General features: G+C 39.6%; 1 protein-coding gene across 1 annotated transcript; it reads left to right on the top strand.

Annotated features, from left to right (window-relative positions):
• Positions 1 to 1,576: 1,576 nt before the first annotated feature.
• On the top strand, positions 1,577 to 18,663 carry LOC113171350 (carbonic anhydrase-related protein-like). Its single transcript, XM_026373649.1, has 9 exons — positions 1,577 to 1,844; positions 5,144 to 5,335; positions 5,610 to 5,734; positions 7,757 to 7,852; positions 9,650 to 9,712; positions 9,820 to 9,868; positions 9,978 to 10,090; positions 13,300 to 13,494; positions 17,467 to 18,663. Exons 1-8 carry the CDS (start codon positions 1,772 to 1,774, stop codon positions 13,432 to 13,434), a joined length of 846 nt encoding a protein of 281 aa, XP_026229434.1. The 5' UTR covers positions 1,577 to 1,771; the 3' UTR covers positions 13,435 to 13,494; positions 17,467 to 18,663.
• The last annotated feature ends 468 nt before the right edge of the window (positions 18,664 to 19,131 follow it).

The raw sequence follows: 19,131 nt of genomic DNA, 5'->3' as shown, positions 1-19,131 counted from the left end.
TCTTGTCCAACAACTACTGGCTAGATTACCATGACATTTTTAAAATTTGCCTGACGTCTAGTGGTCCCTTCACCACACAGCAACACATCCCAAGCAAAGCTCTTCAGCTCAGTGGTGCCAGTGGTGGAACAAGCTACCAAAGACTGTGCATTCAGCAGCCTCAATCCTAACTTTCTAAAATCTGCTGATTACAGAACTCTTTCCTTTCCGATGGACTTAAATCTAAAAAAAACCCAAAAACATTTCTTCCTATATCACTTTGCTTTAATGTTTTTCAACTTGACTTAGATTTTTTTGCTTTCCTTGTATCTGACTTGTAAGTCAATGTAGGTTTAATAAACAAGATCCCTTCGTTAGTTAACCAGTGGTTTATACAATATATCTATATAATAATGATCATTATAATAATAGATGTAAGTCATCACTTTAGAGTTGCCATTTAAAGGAACTTTCATACTTTACTAGAAGAAAATCAGGTCCCATTGCCCATGCCAAGAATGTTTTTACTCTTAAGTTGGTACTTAAGGACCTTTAATGTGACTTTTAGAGGAGGCAGATGTGGATCGCAGGCAAAGAAACTGCAATCCATGTTCTGCTTTTAGATCCACAGTGTGGAGGCTGGGGAGCTCGCCTGCATTTAGATTGCTCGGAGGACGGTTTCCTGATAAGGAATGTAGGGCAATTAACACGGCCATCCTGGAGGATATGAATTAACAAAGAAAGAAATAGAGAAAGAAAGAACAACACCTTTATGTCAGATTTCAAAAGCACTATTTTAAACAGTTAAGTGTGTCTTCACTGGGTCTGGCAGAGGTGGTAAGTAACTAAATACATTTACCCAAGTACTGTACTTAGGTACAGATTTCAGGTACTTGTACTTTAATTTTACTTGTACTCCACTACAAATCAGAGGGAAATATTGTACTATCACTCCTCTACATTCATTTTAGCATAATTAGTTACTAGTTCCTTTTTACTGTGCTTTCTTGTATTCAATTAGTGGACTATTTTATGGGCAAGTAATTATACTTGAATACTGAGTTTTGTGAAAATTCATACAAAAAGTAAGCATGGCTGAATTAATGCTATATCCAGCGTCGGTGCATCTTGAAGTCATAAGGACAGAGGAACACTTTCAATCTCCTCACACTGCTGTTTTCTGCCTTTTTTCACAACCACCGCTGTTTCCTTGAGCCAAGGTTGGGTCTGGCTTCCAACAGAAACACCACAATGACCTTCCTGTCTGCATTCCAACACTTCAGACAGCTCCACCAGGGTAACACACAAGTACTACAGCCATACTTAAACATGAATACGTTTATTTTGCGTATAGAGCACATAGGGAAGGGGAATGACAAACAAATACTGACCTCTAATTTATTGGAAGTAGGCCTGGGTGAGCAAGCACACCTGCAGTCAGCAGGAAAAGAGAGAGAGGGGAAGACAGAGCGGAAGTGTGAGAGGAGAGAGAGATAACAGTGCAAAGTGGTGAGAGAGAAAGAGGAGGAGCAACTGAGAGTAAAGAGAAACAGAGAAGCAGAGAGCTCCCACACATCAGTTAGTGGCTTACAGAAGAAGAAGCAAGCAGATGAAACTAAGAAAAGGACAAGGGAGAAAGAGTAAAGAAAAGGAAAGAAGGAAGTAAGGGAGAGAAACAAAAAAAAGTCTGCAGAGACTTCAGTTTGTGTCTGACGCGAACAAACAAAAACCAGTGTGACTGAGAGTCTGCTGTGGACAGACTAGTTTTTACAGTGAACAACTGCCAAGCACCATGGCTGACAATGTGAATGAAGAGTCGGATTATACCCCGGGGAAAGATGAGCTGGACTGGGGCTACGAGGAAGGTAGGTTGGATTTCATAAGCATGTCACACAGTGGACCCTGGTTTTGTTTTAGGGCAGTGCTAAAAGCAGATGTAATAACTGAGTTGCCTGCTTAATATTGTCTGTTTCGTGTCCCCAGTGTAGTGCACTGTCATACACAGAACATTTCAAGTCATGTCAGATTTTAAAAGCACTATTTTAAACATTTAAGACAATGTCTCTCCTTCTTCTAATGGCCAGGGTAATATGACGTTTAAATCAAAGTTGTAATAAATATATTAAGTCGTAATAATGTGTTTATAAAATTATACATTTTATAATACTATATACTTTAACATTGTGTGGAGAATATGAGTTCAAAGCATCAAAAGAGTGAAACCATATGATCTGAGATGTGTTCTTGAATTAAAGGGATGTAATTTGGTGCTTTATGTTTGTAAAATCATAGGACTTGCTGGAGACATTGAAAATGTATGGTCAAAGCAGAGGCAGCAGAAGCTAAGGCCACCATCATTACAGTCACCAGAAGAGAGACATGTACCAGAATTTTACACTACCAACATTAGTGTCACCTAGAAATAGCAATGGCAGGTTGTGTTTTCAAATGCAGGTTTACCAGTTTAAGGTTTAAGGCTGACTAATTGTTCGAAAAGCTTTTTGCAATGATGTCAGCACAGCTGAAAATGTTTATTTTATGAAAAGCCCAAACTTTTTAATGGTTGTGTAATTTAATACATGACATGGATTACTATTGAAAACAAAACAACTGGCTAACAGTTTAACAGCAAGATGAAGATAAAGAAAAAGCTAACACTACTACAATAAAATAAAAAAACATATGACGTCCTTCTTCACTCATGTTATAATGACAATAGCCACTAGGGGAGTTTGCCATTTATCAGTAAGCAACATGCTGAAATAATGATGCTGTCTTTATTCTTGGGTGGACTGCCTCTGAATGTAAAGCTCTGTGACTGAATGTTTCTGGCAGTCACAAGTTACTTTTGCACCTCACTTTAATACAGAAGGTTTGTAGCCAGTCCTGAAAAATGGAAGCGTGTTTATGGGGCAGGCCTTCTGTTATTAATCTTACTTATCAAATGTATTTTCTCAAAGATCACAAAGTTGCTCTGGATGGAGGAGAAGAAGAAAAGCTTTTTCATGTTTTGTTCTCCTACTTTGCACAAACTCATTTCAATTACGATTCTACTCTGATACTGCTTGGATCTGTGGAAGAGTATTAAGGAGTCTGTGCCAGTTGTCACGTATTATTATTTTATTACTCTCTCTTTCTTTTGTTGCTGCCTTTACTGAGCTCCGTGGGATGTACAGCAATACTGAACATAAAATTCTTACTGTAAGTATAATAAATTATGTGTAACAGTGTAGATAGAAATCAGACCCTAATGCATGGCTTGAAAATACCACCAATATCCAGTAGAAAGCTTTTATTAAAAACACACATTGCATTACTGCACTGTAAGTGCTGAATGTCCAAAACCGTTTTCACATATGCACTTTGGACAATGTCTGGAGAATCAGGCCCGGACATTGTTTGGAGTTGTCAGTTCACACATGCAGCGCAAAATAGTCTGGGTGAGATGTGCTCTCACTTGGAGAAATAGTTTTTGTGAGGGAGAGGTGGTGCCTGGTAAATATTTCATATGCTTTCTGGTGTTGTGCTGAGCAGATCATGTAGAGACGTCACTCAGTCACTCAGTCACTCGGATTGATATCTGCTGTATTCACACATGGGCTGACACAGACATTGCATGGACTTTGTACTAGGGAGCTTCCATGAACTCTGTTTAAAGTCTGGGTCGACTAACTCAGACCTTTACATCCTCACGTCTTCAAAAATGTCAAGCAAGTTTAGTTGCCTTTAGGAAGAGATGGAACAAACATTTTAAACATCCTGAATTTCACTTTTTAAAAGAATTTCTTGTAGATTTGAAAACATAAGGGCATAACTCTGTAAATTATGAGTTTTAGTGAGGTTTTTAAATGTAGCATTACATTATGACTTCATGATTCATTTACTAGCAAACACAGTGACAATGTGTTGCTCTGAATTTGATGTGGATTGTAGCTGCAGTAAAATACTCGTTGTCTTTAGTAAACTGTTGTCAAGGATTTAGTTGCTGAGGAAAGAAGGAATGTGGCAGGTCTCTCTCACCCCTCTTCTCTCTGCAATCAATAGTTGGTGCAGTAGAACGAAAGAAGAAACTGTGAGAGTCGATCTTCTTGAAGGGACATGGTTGTAATGTGCTTTACTGAACATATTCTCACCAAATGTGTTTGTTTCCTAAATCTTACAATGTTCTCATTACTCTGTTAGAGCGGTCAGCAAAAATCCAAAGTGAATCTAGACCATTGTGTGCCTTTGGTGTTGCTTAGTATCACTTTCTTTACACTCTATTCTCTTACCAAACACATAGTAATACAAATATTCAGTCTGTTAAGGGTTTCTGGCCCAGTTAGGTTGACAGGCTGACCCTCTTTCTGCAACCACAACTTGCCTCAATTGTTCTTAACACTTTAAACCCTCTCTCCAGATCACTGGATCACATGAAATCCCATTCACACGATGAGAGGAAGGAGGCAGGGAGTGAATAGATGAGTAGAGAGTCATTGAATGCATGCTGTAATGGCTGATCTCATCCTAACAGTTATGGTTCAACAGGGCACCTTTACCTCTGTTGCCCTCAGCAAGTGTGATAGATAAATCAGCAGTGAGAGTGGTGCTTGGTAATGTAATTAAAAATGATTTAGTTTGTGTAGGGAGGAGGATGTTCTTATTGTAGTCAGTGCAGTTACTTTATGTTAACCCACACAACAATCTGTCCATAACCAATTCATTCCTGGGCCAAACAACATTGCAGTGCATGATAATAATGACCTCCTGAGCTACTACCTGGCCCACACCTTTTAAGATGGTGATGGAATGGTGTGATAAAATCTGAAGAGAGAGATCTTTGTGTGTCTCTGGGGCGATAACAATCGAACATTAATGCTTCAATGCAAGTCAGGTTTGCTTACTCTGCACCAGATGGACTGCTCCCTGGCCAAGGAGAAGCACCAGAGACATGCTACACCTGCTTGTTTCATCTGTGTGGAGGACAATTCATACTGCAGCAGCATATTGACCTTTGTCATCATTTGTAATGACTTTGTACAAGATACACCACCCACCAGTGTTTCAAACATGTTTATTCTGTAGATAGATAATTCTTTGATAATAAATACATATGTTTAATCAAGTAGTGTTTTCAGTAGAGGATTTCTACTTGTAACAGACTCTTACCTGTTTTCATTTGTAGGTGTAGAGTGGGGACTCCATTTTCCAGCAGCCAATGGCGAGTACCAGTCTCCCATTAACCTAAACTCCAGAGAGGCCCAGTATGACCCGTCCCTCCTGGACGTCGGCTTGTCACCAAACTATGTGGTGTGTCGGGACTGTGAGGTCATCAACGACGGACACACCGTCCGCATCATTCTCAAGTCCAAGTCAGGTGACTCCCAGAAGACATGACAACACTGGCTAATTAATGAATTTATTAAAGCAGGAAGCTTGGTAATGTTTTATGTTATAACATATATATACTGTACATACATATAATATTATGGCGTTCACTGCAGTCATCTTCATGTAATGTGTGATACAGAAATAAATCTAACTCACAAGAAATAACCCCTTTTTTGCACTTTCACTTTTACTCTGACTTCCCTGGTCTTCTATTCCTGTGTGTTTGCCTTGCGGTGTCCTGTTTCCTCTGCCATTGCCAGTGGTTACTGGGGGTCCGTTGCCTAGTGATCACGAGTATGAGCTTCATGAAGTTCGATTCCACTGGGGCAAAGAGAACCAGAGAGGATCGGAGCACACTGTCAACTTCAAGGCTTTCCCCATGGAGGTACAGAGTGCAAACTCACTTTTACACACACGAACAAACAAACACACACACACACACACACACACACACACACACACACACACACACACACACACACACACACACACACACACACACACACACAAACAGAAATGAAACAAGGCCAGGGTTTATTAGGGGCCCTTTCACACCAGAGCAACAGGCTCTACTAAATGTGGCATTTGTCCTTCAGAGAGTGCAACATCAAATCTTGTCTTGTGGCGTCCTTGAACACAAAACCTGCTCTATCTTCTCTGACAAGTAACACTTTTAACATCAGGGGCGAAATCAATTCATGTGTTTGTGTGTTTCTACAGAACCTGTAGACTGAGTGGGACAGTCTGATGTTTTGAAAGTAACCTAAACCTGAGTGCCATTAATGTCAAGTTTGAAATGGGAATCCAGCAGTTTGTAAAGTTCAACATTTTGGAAATAGGCTCATTCATTGCCTTTCAGGAGGTGGTTAGCATGGCTTACTATAAAGACTAGACACAGGTCGAAAAAGTTAGTCTAGCTCTACCCATGTTCATGTCACCAGCCTGTTGTTTGCCACAATGTAGATTGTTATTCAGGGGCTTTGTGGAACCAGCTGAATTTGGATTAACTTAAAGGTCAGTAAAATCAGTCAAATATTGTTCTTTGTGTGATTTAACGAAAAGATCAATGCGGAAACTTGCTGTGTGTCATTAAGACATGCTAATGTGAGTGGCAGTTCATGTTTACAACAATGAAAACAGAGCGGGCCATGAGAAAGCTGGTGTTGAATTAAGTCTCCGGTATTGAAGTGACTCTTATACAATACAGCTTCAACAGGAAACAGTTCATCACGTTCACTGCACAACAATAGTTCTTATTCTCAGTTTGAAGAATTAACACTTCAAAGGGTTCAAACAACTACCTAACGTATTGTATTCTTTTCATCAGTTTTACTGTCCACAGTAGAACTTTTGGAAGTCGAAATATATTGTACCTCGTATTCAGCAACCACTTTTCTTATTTTCTTTCCTTATTTTGTGTTTTACACTCATTTAGATATGATAACAAATGCTTTTGTGGGTATACATGTAACACTGTAAAATATAACTAAACTATGACGAGCCATCTTAACATTTGATCATCAAAACTGTAACACAACTTAATTTATTGTGCCTTGGTAGTTGTTTCAACTTACAAATCTATGTCAACTATAGCTTTTTTATTTATTCATTATTGAGCATTCTAGTGTTTACATTACAACCAGTGTTTATTAGCTCTGACAATAAAAAAACTAGAAATTCTAAGTTTCATTAGCTTGAAAATATCAAACGTACTCAACATAAAAACATAAAATGTACATTACGTTAATGATAAATTATTATTAGGTTCCACAAATCCCTGTGATGTGATCTCTCAATTTTTAGTAAAGGCCAATATAGTAGCTGATAACACAACAAGTGTATTTTTCTTTTTTTCTGTTGATGTTAATGACTTTATTTGCAACTCATCAGCTTGGTAATGTGTGCCTGGTTAATATGTAGTTCTTTATGAGCTGCTTTGAAATGTCATTCAATGTGTAATTTAAACAAGTTTTTGTGAGTTGTCTATGAAACGTTAGTGCGATCACAGAGAGCTTGTACTCTCGCTCTCACTAACTGCAGACTTTAGCTGTAGATGGGAAAATCAGTACCAAATGCAAAATATAAATATTTGTATACATCCACACGTAAATCCTCTCATCTACCTCTCATCTATTTCCTGAAATGCTGAACTTTTTCTTTTATGGTTTCAAACTCTGAACCGATTGCTTCCATTTAAGTGAGAGTTTAAAAGCACTGTGGCACTGCTTTCAGCATAGGTTTTTTGCACTCTTCTTATTATGTTCACATTTTCTTGACATAAAAGCCCACAAAGAGGGCCCTCAGTCACCACCAGCTGGTGGTTAGTCACACTCACCACTGTTCGCTACACCTGTTTATAGCCGTGTCCTCTCAAATACAGGCTGTGTTGTGTTGTCTCCCTGAATAGCTCCACCTGATTCACTGGAACAGCACATTGTTTAACACTTTGGAGGATGCACTGGGGAAGAAGAATGGAGTCCTCATCATAGCTCTTTTTGTGCAGGTAACAACCACTATGTCATGACAAAATACAAACCCAAAAAATTGAGACACTAAAATCTACATAAAAACCAAATGCAAGGATTTCCTTATCTTATTACCCCGACAAAGCATAGAAACATATGAAATGTTTAAAACTGAGAAAAAGGATCATTTTGAAATTGATTGCAGCAACATGTCTCAAAAACATTGGGCAGGGTCATGTTTACAACGGTGCAGCATTTCCTCTTCTTTCAACAGCAGTCTGTGAACATGTGAACTGAGGAGACCAGTTGCTGGAGTTTTGGGATGTGAATGTTTCTCCCATTCTTGTCTGATATTGGATTCTAACTGCTCGACAGTACTCCGTCTTCTTTCGTTTCAAGATTCTCTTCTACTACAAAGCTGTGCTGTTGTCATAGATGTAGCATGAGGTTTAGCATTGTCCTGCTGAAATATGGAAGGTCTAATATGCAGCTCTAAAACCTGGATCTATATTTCTGCATTGACGGTGCCTCTCCAGATGTACACTACTGTAATGTACCCTCATGCTATCAGAGATGCAGAATGTCAGATTTCAGTAGTCTGACCTCAGTTCTCCACTTTGCCACTGATCATTTTAAATGAGCTTATCTTCAGAGAAGACGGCAGTGTTTCTGTATGTTTATATTTGGCTTCTTCTTTGCATGTAAGAACTTTAACTTTTATTTTTGGATAGCACAGCAAACTGAGGTTTGCAAATCATTACATTCTGTTTTTATGTAGATTTTAAACAGCATTCCAATTTTTTGGGAATTGTTGGGTTGTTGCATGAGGTTTCATGAATTCATATTTATTGTAAATGGAAGCAGATGCACATGCATGCACTGTATGCAGGCTGGTGCAACACACCATCCCAGTCCCAATTTTCCACAATCTGAAACTCAGCAATGAGCAAAGACAGAGAAGAGGAAGCCTGCAAGCTAATAAACATGTGCGTAAACCACAATAGATAGAGATCCAGTGTGACACCGGAACTTCAGGGTAATGTTTCACCTTATGAAAACCCTCATTCAAAATCCCACTGAGATAAATCACTAATAACAAAAAGTCACATATTTAGATGAGTGCAATAGTAGAAAAATCAATGACGAGAGCCTTGTCAGATTAATAGAAACAGTATGGACAAAAATCAACAATTAAAAGCCTTCTGATCCAAAACTGACTAAAACAGTCAAGCTGGATGCAACACTACAACCTACACATTTCCCCTTCACGGCTCACGTTTTTAAAAACTTTTTTTAGCAACCAAAGTGGTTTCCCTCCTGGGATTGTAAGCCTTGCTCTGCTAACTGAGTGTTCATTCCAGACTAGTTTGTACCATTCTAGACAATATCACATGTAACAGCATAATACCAGTGAAATGATTTCCTTGATTTTATAACTTCCTGAGAGAAATGATTCTCATAAAAAATGTTCAGTTTAATGAATTCAGTCAAACCTAAAGGAAAACCTGTTCTGATAAAGAGCATAGTCATGCCAGATAAGAAAAGCACAGCCAATGAAACAACCTGTGGCTAAAGGATTCATTCTAGACCTCCTGTGATCCTAATCTTGTTACAGTCAACTTCACACATCCTGTTTTTCACTGCCTCTTCAGTTTGGACTTCCGGTTTACTTCCTGTGATAATAAACAATAGACCAAACAAACATTACATCTCGGTTAACATTGCTTAATTCTTAAGACAGTGACCGACAATACCAACTTTTTCAGATACATTGGTAACTATTCTAAGTATTTGCTAACCACCCACTGGTACCCGGATTGTGTGTTTTTTATCAGATTGGTAGGGAGCATCTGGGTCTGAAGGCCATCACTGAAGTTCTACAGGACCTGCAGTATAAGGTGAGGTCAAAGCTGAACTACTCAGACAGATTAGAGAGTTCATTACATCAGATAAAACACAATGACTAGTATTATTATTGTGTTGCTGTATTTCTGCTGTATGTCAGGGGAAGAGCAAGATAATCCCATGCTTCAACCCCAACACTCTGCTACCTGGTGAGCAAAAAATCGCTAGATTTCAAATGCATCATGTACATAAAGAATTGATCAATACTCAAGTTCGCAAGCTGCTCTCTCTGATGCTTTGTTTCTTTTAATGCCTCAGACCCATTACTAAGAGACTATTGGGTGTATGAAGGATCTCTGACTACACCACCTTGTAGTGAAAATGTGACCTGGATACTTTACCGCTACCCTCTGACCATCTCTCAATTACAGGTAAAACACACAACAACGCTGCTCATAGAAGAAAAAAAAAGTTCTGCTTGGTCTTGTCTATCCACTGAACATTCGTCCATTAGCCTCCTGGTTTATTTACATTGGCTCAGTAAACTGTGGATGGGCAGTAAACATCATTGCTGTTCAATGTTCTTCTGGTGGTAGATGCATGAACTCTGACATTAGCTGATGCAAAAGATGCCTCTAATTTTCTACACTTTACTACGGGTGTCTTTTTGAGCTACCGGCTTATTTCACCCCTCACTTTTGTTGTGATCTTTGTTTGTAGACCACCCCTGTGGTGTGGTGTTGAATGTCCTCCATAGAGAGTTGTAGCGATGACTTTTTTTGCATTACCTTGGACCCCTTGACATGAAGCCAATGGATGTGTCCTTTAGGTGCAGCTTGTACAGGGTTTAGCAGGGTTACCTCTTCTACAAAAGCCTTTCCTCTTAGCATGACCTTATCTAGAAGACATCATAGGTGTGTTAGTCTCACATCTTTTCTTTTGAAGATGATCAAAAAATATAGTTAGAAGGCTAACTGCAGGTATCATATAATGTTTCTGACAAACTCTGTAGTGGGTTCTTGTTCTTGAATTAAATTAACAATGAATTTGTGAATGTCATGTATGCATGCAGATTGAACTGAAATGTGAGCCCAGTGTGGACGAGTATAGCAATATTAATGTCATATGTGCAACAGTCAAACATGCAGTTTCTTATGCTATGTCCCTTCGAGTTTGGCTTGAACAACAACAAACTGACAACGGACAGCACATGCAGAGCGACATGGATTCTAATCTGACTGTTATGAATCTGATCTAAGACCACATGTGCAAGTGGTCCAGATCCCAGATCAGGTTGTTCTCACTTGTGTTTAAAAAATCACTTGGGGAAAAAATGGATTTGGTCTGCTTCAGCCGTGATGTCAACAGTTTCAGCACCATGGTAGTATCCAAGCTGAATGAAACCATTATTAATATAAATATAAGTTAATCGTGATCGTAATTATGCCTGGGTGAAGACAGACTAGCCCCTTGACTGTTTTTACAAACTACTACCAGAGAAAACCTCAGTTCTGGATCTTACTTGTTCTGTGTTTCACGACAAAGTTCTAACAATTCCTTTGTTTGCACTGACATTTCATTTATTGGAAGGACAGCTGTGTGACTATTAGTAAGAGTAATAAAAACTAGTGAGCAATAAAAGTGTTTGATATGGGATCATTAATATTATCTGGCAAAGAAAACATATGTACTCTCAGTTCTGTTCTCTCTTTTTCTATATACCCTTCTGGCTGTACATGTAGTTAAGCCCTTGCTGTGGCTTTCATACCATATCTGGCTACTAACCTGTGGCTCTGTGGGATTCACTGCAGTACAAGAAGCCTTTGCATCCACTGCCACTCAATGATCCTGTCACATTTCCTTTAATAGGTTTAATCTTTAATTTAACCTTTGCCTGACTCAAGGCTCTCATCAAGCAGGCTATTGTAAAGAAAGTTGATCGTAATCCCCTGACATTTATTTCAGCCTCTCATAGTTGCTGGCCTCTGGCTTGCTGACCCTTTGAAATGCTAATCGAAACAATGAGATCTGGCTGCCCACCTGCCTCTGTCCTTCCCACACACAGTAATGTGAATGAATACAATTTCAGCTAAATCATTTGTGAAACATAGCTGGGAATTCGGCTCTCTGGCACTACAAGGATAAAAATGATTTTAAATAAAATATGATAATCAACATTAATAAACACAACTGTACATGTGCTGTTAGGGAACATAATTGAATACTACCACCACGATGTAGTGCTGTATGCATGTGCTCACTTAGGTGTAAAGAGTAGCTGACATGAAAAGAGAAGAAATGCAAACTAGAACCGATCAACCTTCAATTCCAGGTTCAGGCTCGGTGAATCCCTGCAGTGGAGAAGAGTTAAGCGATCATCATACAATCAAAGATTCTACCAGCTGGTTCGTCGTATTTACATATACGGTAGATCACATTTAGTACTTGTGGTTGGGTTAGGGTTTACCCTAGATGAGTAACAGAAACATAGTGATCATCACTCTTATCACCTCATTGGCTGTATACTGTATATATGTCACCTCTGAGGCAATGGAGACTATAAAAAAGTCATAGTCACAGTAATAGTATGCTATGGTTTTATTTTGAGAACTAGATTCTAGTTGTTCCATGATGTCATGGGGTGGGGGGTGTTTAAATTGAGTATACAAAAGCTATTCTCACACAACAAGATAAACTGATTAAAAAAAGAGTCTGAGTGCAAATACTAAAGTGTTGTTCAAACTGTCACTCAACAGTTGTCTGCAAGGGTTGCATTTTCAAAGTAGACTGTAGATCTGTAAAAACATTGGCTATGCTTAGGAACTGGCAACTGTTATGCCTAACAACTGAAATAATCAGAAATAGCAGGTCAGATACACTTAGAGGTTCATTTTTGCAGCTACTACCACTGTCAGATTATCACACAGTGAGACAGTTTAATCAGCACTGAAAGCTTTATCACCAGAATGTCTAACAGCCTGAGCAAAATCAAAACTAAATAGGACCAGTGGCTCTGACCTCACATATTTTGAAGGCTTTTGAGAGGCTTATCTTGGTGTCCCTTTCAATCTCAGGCCAAAACTTCACTTGGGCTACCTCACCAACCATATATATGTATATTAATGTACACGTCAGACTTCAGGTACAACTCCTGCTATCTTCAGAAGTTCTGATGACTCTGCAGTTGTAGGATGTATACAGGGTGGAGATGTCACAGAGTACCAGGGGGTGGTGGACAGTTTTGTTGACTGGTGTGGACTACACCATCTTCAACCCAACATCAGCTGAGAGGAGGATGCTGTCCAAATTCCTCTCAATCCTGGACAATCCCTCCCACCCACTACACAGTGCGCTGCCGAACAGAGGAGGATGTTCAGTCAGAGACTGATCAACGGGGAGTGGGAACTGACAATTCATCTATCTGTTGTCAGTCCACCCTGGGCTACAATTATTGACCTATTTTCATCTATCTTACATATTCTGTATATATATACTGAGCTTTCCATATCCATGTTATTCTGGACTTGTGTTGGTGTGGGTCTTTTCTAGTTGTGGTTCCTTTTCTTTCTGTCTGAGTTGAGAACAACTGTAACAAGGCAAAACAATTTGAAATGTTTACTCTTCTTCTGTTTTCCTGCAGATTGAGGAATTTCGGAGACTGCGGTCCCATGTTAAAGGGGCGGAGCTTCCAGAAGGGAATGATGGGATGCTGGGGGACAACTTCCGTCCAACCCAGCCACTCAGTGACCGGACGGTTCGTGCTGCCTTCCAGTGACTTTCACTCTCCACTGCCAACGCAGATATAATGAGGGGCCTACAGATACAAGTACAGAAGGTAACAGTATTCATGAACAGCTGAAAAGTATTGGTCCAGAACTATGAGACCAAATCATTGCTGGCATATTTTCATCTAACACTTCAAATTCTATTTTATTGAGATCTTTGATTGCATCTTTCCACACAAGATACTGAAAATACATTTTAAAATAAGTTACATACTGCAGGTTTAAGGAATTTAGAGTGACTTATATAATATACTGATACATGCAGATTTAAGTTTAGCATCTTGTAATATGTAAATATGTATAACACATAATGATAATAATAATGGGTTAATTTGCTCTACTTAACATACAACAGTCATCTCTGTATTTTTAGTTAGTTCAGCACATTTACCCACAAGGGACAAACTCTTAATGGAGCTTTCCCTGGAGCGTTTAGGTCCTCTGAAACCACACCATAATAACTCAAGCTCTGGAAGAACTAACCCAGTTCAGTTACTAATTTAGGGCTATCCTATATACAGCATGGAAGGATGCTGGATTTAGCTCAGCAGCATTGCGGCAGGAAGACAGGCTAGAACTTTTGGAGAGAGAGCATAAGAATGCTTGCAAAAGACAAATGAGACCTTTATACTGAACCTAACTTTTAACTAGAGGGAAAAAGACCTGAAAGTACTGAAGTTTTGGGATATTAAAGCTTTATTATTTTTACATGTCAGCATTATTTACAAAAGAGGTGGGATGCAAACAAAATTTGTTGTCTTCTTAGTAGCCTTTTCACCGTCTGAGGCTTTAGATTGAAGATTAGAGTGATGTGAACATGGGGCAAGAAGTGTTTAGAGAAGAGGGAGACGGAGCTGTACTGTGGTAAAAAATAATAAAAGGGAGGTGAGAATGTCAAAGGGATAAAAGAGGTGGAGACAGAGGAAGGACGGGGAACAGAGGAGTATTGTTGATAATGTAAACGGATACTGATCTGGTCCCACCAGCACAAACACACCTGAGACAAGATCTGAGAACAAGGGACATGGTAGAATAGAGCAGAGAGAAAAGAGACAGCTTGGTGGAGGTTAGACAAGATTGAAAGAAAATGTAAGGGTGTCCTTTGGTATTAGGTAAATGTCTGGTTGGTGCCAGAACATTAGTACTTCATACAATTGCAAATAAAAGCATACAAACATGCTGCCTGTATGAATCTGCTGTGGCTTGCACTCTTTCTAGTGTATGTGAGGGACTGAACCGATATTCAAAGCTGATTTTCTGAGCTCTCTGGAGCTGGCTAATTCTAGACTAAAACTGATAATTGATTAACTAAAAGGCGCAACATTATTTTTCAATTTAATTAAATTTTATTCAAATAGCACTAAATCACAACAGAAGACATCTCAAGGCACTTTACAGTGTGTAAAGTGTAAGGTTTAAGACCTTACAAAATATAACTCTAATTATATAGAAAGCCCACTAACCCCACTTGAACAAGCACTAGGCGACAGTGGAGAGAAAACCCCCTTTGGAGGAAGTAACCTCCAGCAGAACCAGGCTAAAGGTGGGCGGCCATCTGCCTCGAGCGGTTGGAGTGAGTAGAAAGAGAAGAGACAAAAGAACTGCAGGAAACAAAAACAACAACAAGCAGCAAGAACACTGGGCAGGTCAGTAGGGCCACTAGCTGCACTTATATATACATCGCTGAGGCCGGGGATACCTGCAGGAAAGTACAGAGAGGGGGACAGGGAGGAGGAAACATAACTACAGGAGAGAGAGAATGTATGAAGTTACAAACATGCAATGGTGGCATATAAGTGGAGAGAGGATAGGAAAGGAGAGGTGAGGAGAGCGCAGTGTATTAGTAGTGGTCGCCCAGATTTATTTATAATAGTATAACTAAGACTAAGGGATGGTTCAGAGTCACATGATCCAGTTCTAACTATAAGCTTTACAAAAAGAAAACCTTTAAGTCTAGTCTTAAATGTAGAGAGGGTGTCTGCCTCCAGAACCTGAACTGGGAGCTGGTTCCACAGGAGAGGGGCTTGGTAGATAAAGGCTCTGCCTCCCATTCTACATTTGGAAACTCTAGGAACCACAAGTAAACCTGCAGCCTGAGAACAGAGAGCTAGAATAAATACTAGATAACCCGAAATCAGGGCTGCAGGTATTTGTTTAAAGAGTAAAATAACTGTGTCTCTTTGTTATTTTGTAGTAAGACATGAAACTGGACACTATGAGGTCTGTTGTTGCATTAGTATCACACTGGTTGTTTAACCACCAGGACTTCTTTGGGTCTGGGACAGTTAAGTCTTGCAAAGTGTTTGCTCTGAAGGATAATACTGTTTCATTTCGTCTTATGGTGCTCCTGCTCCTGATATAATAACCAAAACATTAGCACATGTTGCTGCTAACAGCTGATACTATGGTCTAGGTCGTGTGCGTTGACCTAACTTTAGGTGGCTGACAGTCTTAAAGTTCTATAGAGGAAAAGTTATTTCACGATATTGTTATCGCTTTATGGTGACCTTATAATTACTAAATTTAAAATAAGGTGTTTGTTTCATGTCATATATTGATATAGAATAGTTACAAAAGTTATCAATTTGTACTTTTGCATTTTGTAATGAATCACAGGTTAAAGCTACATGATGTTTCTTTTAAAATGCGTGGTGTGCAAGATGACTCTGGAGGTCAGGAAGAAGAAAAGAGGGAAGTCAGAGAAGAAGACCAAGTGGTGGAAGCTAAAGAATGAAGAAACTTGTGAGGAATTCAGACAGACGTTGAGACAGGTTCTGGGTGGTCAGGATGAGCTTCCAGATGACTGGGAAACCACAGCAGAAGTTATCAGGGAAACAGGTAGGAAGGTGCTAGGTGTGTCATCTGGAAAGAGGAAAGAAGGTAAAGACACTTGGTGGTGGAATGAGGAAGTACAGGAATGACTCTGTCAGGAGTGTTGTGTGACAGAAGAGTGTCAGCAAGACTCAAAGGAAAGGTCTACAAGACAGTGGTGAGACCAGCTCTGCTCTATGGGTTAGAGACGGTAGCAGTGAGAAAGAGACAAGAGGCTGAGATGGAGATAGCAGAGATGAAGATGTTGAGGTTCTCCTTAGGAGTGACCAGGTTAGACAGAATAAGGAACGAGTACATCAGAGGGACGGCTCACGTTGCCTGTGTTAGCGACAAAGTCAGAGAGGCCAGACTGAGATGGTTTGGACATGTTCAGAGGAGGGATAGTGAGTATATTGGTAGAAGGATGTTGGAGATGGAGCTGCCAGGCAGGAGGGCAAGAGGACGACCAAAGAGGAGATATATGAATGTCTTAACAGAGGACATGAGGTTGGCTAGTGTTAGGGTAGAAGATGCCCATGATAGAGTGAGGTGGAAAAGGATGATTCGCTGTGGCGACCCCTGATGGGAAAAGCCGAAAGAAGAAGAAGATTTACGCTGCATCAACTTATATTTTTTCTGAGACTGAAATCGCATTTAGCTGTTAGAAAAGGCAGTGGGCTCACAGAAATGCAGCCTTATTCTTCTACCTCCCCTTTTAATACATCTCCTGCCACAATAAATACAGATAATGCAGTGGACAATGTGAACACGTCTGTACTGTTTTAAGGCTCGTCACTAAAGAAATCGGCTTTAAAGGGCCTGCACAATCACAGGTCTCAGTCTCATATGATCTCCAGATGTGTGCAAAATCAGGTCCAGACATTGGTGCAGAGTTGTGCTTTCACACACGTAGCTCACAGCAGGAGTTTGTCTGAGTCAGACATGTTCTCACATGAGGAGAAATGCCCCTTGATTTCAGGAAGGAAACATCATCATCATGACTCATGAAAGGTGAAGAAACCTTAATTAGACAGAGGATTGATACTAAACTTCATTGATCTAATCATTTGACTGATGGCTGGTGAACATTTTGTGGCCAATACTTCAGTTCATTTAGCTATGTGATTCTGCATGCATGTGGCCCTGCAGATAGAAATGTCAGGTCTACAGAGACGTAGTACTTTTTCTATTCTCTTCCTCTGCTGTTACAGGAGGGAAGAAAGACTTGTGAGGTGTGGAGAGAGGAGTGGAAAAGAAGCAGAGAGGGAAACTGACATGGTTGTGGCTCAGCTATAGCTGCCTGAAGGTGGACAAAGAAACTATAAATACACCTCCACCACGTGCTTATGTTTATCTTCACACATAGGTGTGGTGTCCTTCGTTTTCTGCGTAACATCTCTCTCTCCCTCCCATTCTTACTGTACATGCAAGTGTAACTTCCTCCCTGTGCCTGTGTGTGTACTGTACGTATGTCTGACTATTAACATATTCGTTTGCTTCGACTGTGTGTTTACTGTACAGGTGTGTCCTGCTTAGAGGATAAGATTCTTTATAACCCACCTGTCTCCAGTGTAGAAACATGATACACAGATATGCCACAGATATACCTACAACACACACACACACACACACACACACACACACACACACACACACACACGAAAAGGAAATTAACAAATCTTTTAAGGAACATGTTGAAGCACCTCCACTTCCACATCTTACCATACAGCTTTCAAGCCAGTTCATACTTTCCATTTACCCTCAGATGTACACATGTGCTTCTGTTCGCAACCCCCCAGCGTTTCCCCATTACAGCAAAATGGCTTCACTCTCGAGGGCTGATCCTGTTGTGTTGGGCTACACTCAAGACGAGCACTTAAACTGACCTCCAGCTTTTTTCTGAATGTGAACACGTGTTGTATTTATAACGTTTCTGATTAAAATATAAAAGCTATCAGCAAAGTTACATTTTGAAACTGGACGTCTCAGCAATCTTATAGCTATTATAAAAAACACTTTCCAGAGTGACATTTATATAATATAAATATATCAATAACGCTACAAATATAAGACCACGGGATAAGTTATAAGTCATTTTGTCAGTGTCTTCATTCTGCTGTACAGGGTTGATGCCCTATCATTGTTAAAGTATTAATATAATGACCTTTTTATTAATAACATGTAAATGACAGTGTTGGCTATTAGCAGCTTGAATACAGAATTATCAGCTTTGCTGTTAGCTGTCAAAGCATCGGTGAAAAACTAGTCTTCACTCCATTCCTATACTTGTAGAAGGAGGGGAGGATTACGAGCACCTCTATGGACGGCGTGTGTGTTTATGGTTTCTTAAAGGTACTGTGTCTGACAAACTGTGCTGAAATCAACTGTGAAAACTGATGACTGTTACTGGCAAACACCAATAAACTACAACAACTTAAATGGTGTTTTTCTTTTTCTCAAGAATAACCTGACTTTCTTTAACATGAATTATTATTGATAGATCATAGTCACACAGAGATTTCTCTGGGATCCCTGAATCTTTAATGATGTTATGAACTGATAATGACAGCTATAAACTATTTACTCACGCAGTCTTTCACAAGGTGATAAACCTCACTCCTTCCTTACTTCTGATTAGGAATGGGATATTTTTTTTAACCCTATCATGACACGGATCTGTTGCCAGTTAACTTCTTGGCTATAAGACGTTCCACCAGGTGTTTATTTTAGAATTACACAATTTTTCTTTCTTTTGTTCTTGTTCTTCCTAGTTTTAACATTTTAATGATCAGTTCTTAAGAACAGGCAGCTGCATATGTGGGGTCGGGGTTCAGTGTCTTGTCCTGGGACACTTGACATGTGACCAGGAACCACTA

Source organism: Anabas testudineus, chromosome 17, assembly GCF_900324465.2.
Source record: "Anabas testudineus chromosome 17, fAnaTes1.2, whole genome shotgun sequence".
In the NCBI taxonomy this organism is placed as follows: domain Eukaryota; kingdom Metazoa; phylum Chordata; class Actinopteri; order Anabantiformes; family Anabantidae; genus Anabas; species Anabas testudineus.
This window is presented reverse-complemented; position numbering and strand designations above follow the sequence as displayed.